The 6000-nt window shown below is 49.7% G+C and overlaps 1 protein-coding gene across 1 annotated transcript in view; it reads right to left on the bottom strand.

Annotated features, from left to right (window-relative positions):
* Positions 1 to 2096: 2096 nt before the first annotated feature.
* Padi2 (peptidyl arginine deiminase 2) overlaps positions 2097 to 6000 on the bottom strand; it is a 40078-nt gene continuing 36174 nt past the window's right edge. The window contains exons 15-16 of the mRNA XM_020168869.2: positions 5338 to 5466; positions 2097 to 4674 (exon numbers count right to left, since the gene is read on the bottom strand). Coding sequence (XP_020024458.1) covers positions 4441 to 4674; positions 5338 to 5466 — 363 coding nt within the window. The 3' untranslated portion in view covers positions 2097 to 4440. The remainder of the gene's footprint in view (positions 4675 to 5337; positions 5467 to 6000) is intronic.

Raw genomic sequence — 6000 nt, 5'->3', positions numbered from 1 at the left:
TGAGGACTGGGAAGATGTATTCCAAAGGTTTGGAAGTCAGCAGCCAACCAGGTGGCTCCAAGTTAGGACCTCAGGAATTTGCTCTTATGGGACCTGTTAGATTGTGGCTGCATTGTATGGGTCAAATCAAATCACAAGTACCTATGTGTAATAATTCCCTATTATAAGAACACGGAGTTATCAGGAGTACTGGATGCTGCTGGTGTGTTGCCCACAACTTTCCTGGTTCTGTGAGTCCACCTCCAGCTCCTATGACTTTGTTATTTTTACTTATTTATTACAGCACTTGGTGCAGTCTGTGACCAGAAGATCCTGGTTTTTGTGCTCCAGATGGAAGAATCCAAGCAGAGCATGTGGGTGGGGTGAGGTAGGGTAGCTTTATTGAGAGAAGGGGAGAAACTTGTTCTCCCACGTGAGCAAAGGGAAGAAGAAGCAGAGAGTACGGTGGGTACAGGTGGAGTCCACCGGCTGACAGAGTGTGCTTTTTTTTTTTCAGGTGCCTTTAAAACCTACCCAGGTGGGAGGGCAGGCCCAGGAGGTTCCCACCCAACAGTGAGCGAGTGGGGAGGGGCATGGGTGATTCCCAGCCAGGTGGGGGGGGGTCTGGTCCATCCCCCGGCAACCTGCATGAGCTCCAAACTTTTCCTACTTCTAGCCTGCCTCATTATCAGGAGTAGTGGACACTGTTGGTGTGCTGCCCACAACTTTCCTGGTTCTTTAAGTCTACCTCCAGCTCCTAGGACTTTGTTATTTTTACTTATTTAGGTTTTTTTTTTTTTTTTTTGGTAGTTCTGGGAGTTGAGCTGGCCTTGAGCTCACCAGACAGGTGCTTTGTCACTTGAACAATGCCCCCAGCCCTTTTTGCTTTAGTTATTTTACAAATAGGATCTTACATTTATGTCCAGGTCAGGCTGGACTGTGATCCTCCTATTTGTGCTTCCCTCATATCTGGGATGACAGATGTGTACCACTGTGCTCCTTTCTTATTGTTTGAGATGGGGTGTCAAGAACTGTTTGCCGGAGCTGGCCTCAAACCTTGATCCTACCAATCTTCAACTCCTGAGCATCTAGGATTACACACCCCAAGGGACTTTGTTCGTAATACCTACAGTCATAACCTTCTTTAGATGTTCCCTGTGGGCTACTAGTGGCCTGAATCACTCATAGCACCAAAGGCCCCAACGCCAATGCCTGGTGCAAGTGCATGGAGACTCCAGAGCTCTCCAGGCATCAGGCTAAAGGTGTCACCTGAAATCACACCCATATTTTTCTCCTTCTTCCCTGTCCTGCTTCCCAGTCCCCTTGTGGCTTTTACCTGGAGGCGCTTTCTTAATAAATCTCTTGTTCCCAAAGTCTTATCTCAGGATCTATTTCTGAGGGAATTCCATCATAAAAACAGTTACCTTATTGTGGGAAGTGGTCTTGACCTTGGGTGGTGGCCATGTCACTCACACACAGCTTTTTTTTTTTTTTTTATTCATACATGCATACAATGCTTGGGTCATTTCTCCCCCTCCCCCCATTCCCTCCCTTACCACCCACCCTGCCCCTCCCTCTCCCCCCCCACCCCCTCCATACCCAGCAGAAACTATTTTGCCCTTATCTCTAATTTTGTTGTAGAGAGAGTATAAGCAATAATAGGAAGGACCAAGGGTTTTTGCTAGTTGAGATAAGGATAGCTATACAGGGCATTGACTCACATTGATTTCCTGTGCATGTGTGTTACCTTCTAGGTTAATTCTTTTTGATCTAACCTTTTCTCTAGTTCCTGGTCCCCTTTTCCTATTGGCCTCAGTTGCTTTTAAGGTATCTGCTTTAGTTTCTCTGTGTTGAGGGCAACAAATGCTAATTTTTTTAGGTGTCTTACCTATCCTCACCCCTCCCTTGTGTGCTCTCGCTTTTATCATGTGCTCAAAGTCCCATCCCCTTGTTGTCACACACAGCTCTTGAGTGTGTATGCAGATTTCAGGTCCTTGAGATGCCCTCCCAGAAAGCCCAGGCATTGCAGGCATTGTGCCCAGAACAGCGGGAACGTTAGGGCCAGGAGGGGCCCTGTCTAGGAAGCCGCAAAGAACATCACACCTCAGCCTTGTGACTTCCCTTTGGACCATTTATTTTCTCACTGTTCAGTCAGGCTCTTCCTTAAACGCCTTTTGATCTCCGCCATCACCTCTTGAAAGAAAGTAGAAACTGCCCAGCTCCTGCGATCTTTACAACACCCCACCCTCCGTAGACTATTTCATAATCAAGACTAAAGCAGGAACTTGGCTGGGTTTTGCAACACAGAAGCGTGCTCTTGGCCTACATTTATAGCCAGTGGGGGTGGGGAAGAGCACGAGTCCATGGGGTGGACCAAGGGGAGTCACACTGGGTGGGCGAATGAGTTGAGATGGGACGGGCCCCTGTCTAAGTCCTGCAGGCTCCAGAACCTTCTAACATGACTGACTTATGTAGGAAGAGCTTTAGGAAAATCTACAAAGACACATTGTCTCCATGTGGGAGGCGCTCACTTCCCCTTATTGCAGAATAGATAAAAATAAAAGAAAGCCTACAAACCCACACCCACCAAACACACGAACACATTCCAGAGAAAAGCCCACAGCTAGGGATTTGTTTTCATCTCTGGGGCTAGGGAGAAGATCTGGGTCTTTGTCCCCACCCTACCCCACCCCCAAAGGCAGGAGCCATTGTCCTCAGAAGGGAGACAGCAGTTTCTGAGGTGCTGGGGTCTGATTTGACAGGTGGTACTGGCCCAGCTGGATGGGAAAGGGGGACTGTTTAAAGAAGACCCTGTCTCCCCTCATTTCTTCCAGTTACTTGCAGGAAGATTTATGGCCTGAGCACTTCCAGAATACAGTGGACTGGCATTGCTAAGGACTGAATTGTAGAAAGGACAAAAGCTGGTGGGTGAAATGAAGGCTTTTCCTGTGGGGGACTGACCAGGTATATGCCCTGTTTGCTGTTAACCACTGTATTCTCAGAGCCTAGCACTGTGTCTGTCACAACAAATGCTTATTGAATGGCTGATGGAAATAATTCAAAACAAAAATCCTGTTCCCCCACGAATGAAAATTTATAGTCTTTTCATTGGTTATAAAATGTCTCCTTTCTGCCTTTAAGGTGAAATTACCATTTTTTTTTTGGTAGGACAAGTGTTTGAACTCAGGGTTTTATGCCACCACTTGGGCCACACCTCTAGTATGCTTTGCTCTGATTACTTTGAAGATGGGGTCTTGCAAACTATTTGCCTGGATTGGCTTCAAACCTCAATCCTCTTAATCTCAGCCTCCGAAGTAGCTAGGATTATAGGCGTGAGCCACCAGTGCCTGACTTTCAAGGTGGAATTTTAATTCACTTATTTTCCTGCCCTAAAGGACCTTTTCTTTTTCTTCTTAAATTGAAAGTCTATTTTCAGTTGAAGCCAGCGGCTTAATCTGGTTATATCCAAACCAGAGGGTCTTTGGTAAATGCACTGGTGAATTTCTCCAGGATAATCAATCCACTTCAAAAAGGCCACAGAACCGCTGCTTGGCCTGGAGGCCTGGTTAGGGTCCTTGACTTCCTGTAGGAGTAGCAGGTTGTTTCCTATGCCCTGGGGCATGAGTCTGGTTAGTGGTGAAGAAGCCCTTGTCTAGCTGCCTAGAGGGGCAGGAGGAGGGACAGAGGGAGGAAGTCACACTGTGAAGGAATTTGTCAGGGACTGGCCAGAGAACTGAGCACAGGCAAGAGAAAAATGGATGGTCGACAGGATCTTTACACTCTGAGCCCAGGCATACCGATGCTGGTCTGGGGGAGAGCCCCAAGGATGGGGGAGCGTCTCTGCTCTGAGCTCTATTTCCAAGAAGGTTCTAAGTTACAGGGTTGGACCCTCAGGTAGTGGGGAGGGCTGGCCAATGGTGTCTACACTGCAGAGAGAAGTAGATGAGTGTGTGTGGGGTGTATGAGAGGTGGTAAGGAACGAATAATTGGAGGTGGCCACTTGGAGACCCTGAGGGTTTGAAATGATGGTGCAGTTCAAGGTCGGGGGTCCCAGGGGTCCTTTCCACTTGTTCTACTTTGAACTTTAGACCATGTCTGCAGGAAGAACCTCAATCTCAGATCCTCCTTCCCTTCTTCCCTCATTCCAGTGTGGCACTGAGACTGAGAATCCTTGGGGAATGGTTTGGCTCCATGATTTTTTGTGTCCTTTTGTTTCTGTGTCAGGGCTCTGCAGACACTGGCCATGTACCCAGCTTTTTTAGGAGGGACAGAGCTGGGCTCACAGAGGGTGGCTTCGGTGGACACTGAGACCCTTCCCAGGGAGGTCAAAGTATAGATAATCCAAATCCCACCCTCTTCCTGAAGATCTCCTAGCGGGGGCCATCCAGTCAGGGTCAGGTAGGGGAAGGGCCTGGGGGTGCGAGACCTCAGGGAAGGAGGGAGCACCAGGGCCCTTGCAGGTCAGGGCACCATGTGCCACCACTTGAAGGTGAAGGGCTTCCTGTGGACGTTGGTGCCACAGTGCACCTCCCCCAGAAACTTGTGGTAGGCAGAGATGTCATCAACAAAGGTGCACGAGACGCCCAGGGGCTCCAGCAGGCTGCGCACATGCGTCTCCAGGCAGCACACCTCCTCCACTTGGGGCCCAAAGGGTTTGGGGATGCCCAGGTCCTTGTCAAGCACGATCATGTTTACCTGGGACAGGGAGCAACCATTTAGGGAGTGCCTGCTGCATCCCTGTCTGATCTAATTCCTTGAGGCCTCCCCACAACCCTGTGAAGGAGGTACTATTACAATCACCTCTTTACAGATGGGGAAACTGAGGCACAGAGCAGGCTAGGCAACTCCCAAATGGCAGGCTGAGGTAGAGAACCAATCTGCCTCTGTATGCACACATCTGTAAAGGTGTGCACATGCATGTCCATATGGCTATCTGTGCGTGCGTCAGCGTATACAGGCACTGGTTGTATGAATATGCACACACGTGGGTGCGTGTATGTAAGCATTTGTGTGGACATATGTACATGTGTATAGTCATATCTGTGTGCATGTTGTGTTTGCTGATCTGACTTCTTTCTATGTCATGGAGAGCCCCCCCCCCGCCGATGATAGCAAAATCCCTCCTGTACAAAAAGAACTTACTTTTTGCAAAGCACTTTCCTCTCCTCATTGTAAAGGGTTCTCAGTACCAAGTGGGGCAGTTAGGATAAGCATATCTCTCTTAGGAGACAATCGAGGACCTCAGCGAAGGCTGGTGCCTGGGGCGAGGTCACACAGCAGCTCAGCCTGGGCCAGAGGTCCTTTTGGATCTGGTTGCTCTACTTGGCATGGGAAAGGGTCAGGGTTGGAGGGTCTCACCATGTTTGGGAAGAAGGCTCGGGCCTGGCGGTTCTCATCCATCTTGAACAGGGCTGGCAGGTCAATGATGTCCTGTTCCGTCAGTCCCAGCTCCTTCTTCAGAATGTCACGGTTCCAGTCCAGGCAGCGCTGGGTGGGACAGGAGGGGGTACACAGGTATGGAACAAACCTACCACCTATCTATAGAGTCAGGCTAAGGGCCTGGCACCCTCAAGAGATGCCCAGTCCTCAGCTGGCTCCCCATGACCTCTCTTGTGCACTTCACAGGGCCCAGGGCAGTGATAACAATGGGAACAAGGCAGAGGAAGTGCCCCCTGCTGAGCCCCTCCTGAGCTGGACCCATGCCCGGTGCAGCTCACACAGCATCTCCTTACCCTTCAGGCTGCCCCTGAGGTAGGACTGTGCTGGTAAAGTAGGCGCCCGGAGCACAAGTGCAGCACTGTCCCGAGCCCTCTGCACGGGTTACATATTGAACCTTCAGCCCGTGAGGCAGTTACGATTCTTATCCCTCTTAGACGCGAGATGAGAAACAAAGACAATCCTTAGTGAATAGCCCAGGGTCCTATCACTGAAAGCAAGTGACAGCAGGTCCTATCCATGATTGGACCTCGGATCTCCCTGCTCCCAAGATGCAAGCACAGAAGGATCACAAAGTAGCTGGAG

Source organism: Castor canadensis, chromosome 7 (genome assembly GCF_047511655.1).
Source record: "Castor canadensis chromosome 7, mCasCan1.hap1v2, whole genome shotgun sequence".
Lineage (NCBI taxonomy): Eukaryota > Metazoa > Chordata > Mammalia > Rodentia > Castoridae > Castor > Castor canadensis.
Note: the sequence above shows the minus strand (reverse complement) of the source record. Positions and strands in the feature narration are given on the sequence as shown.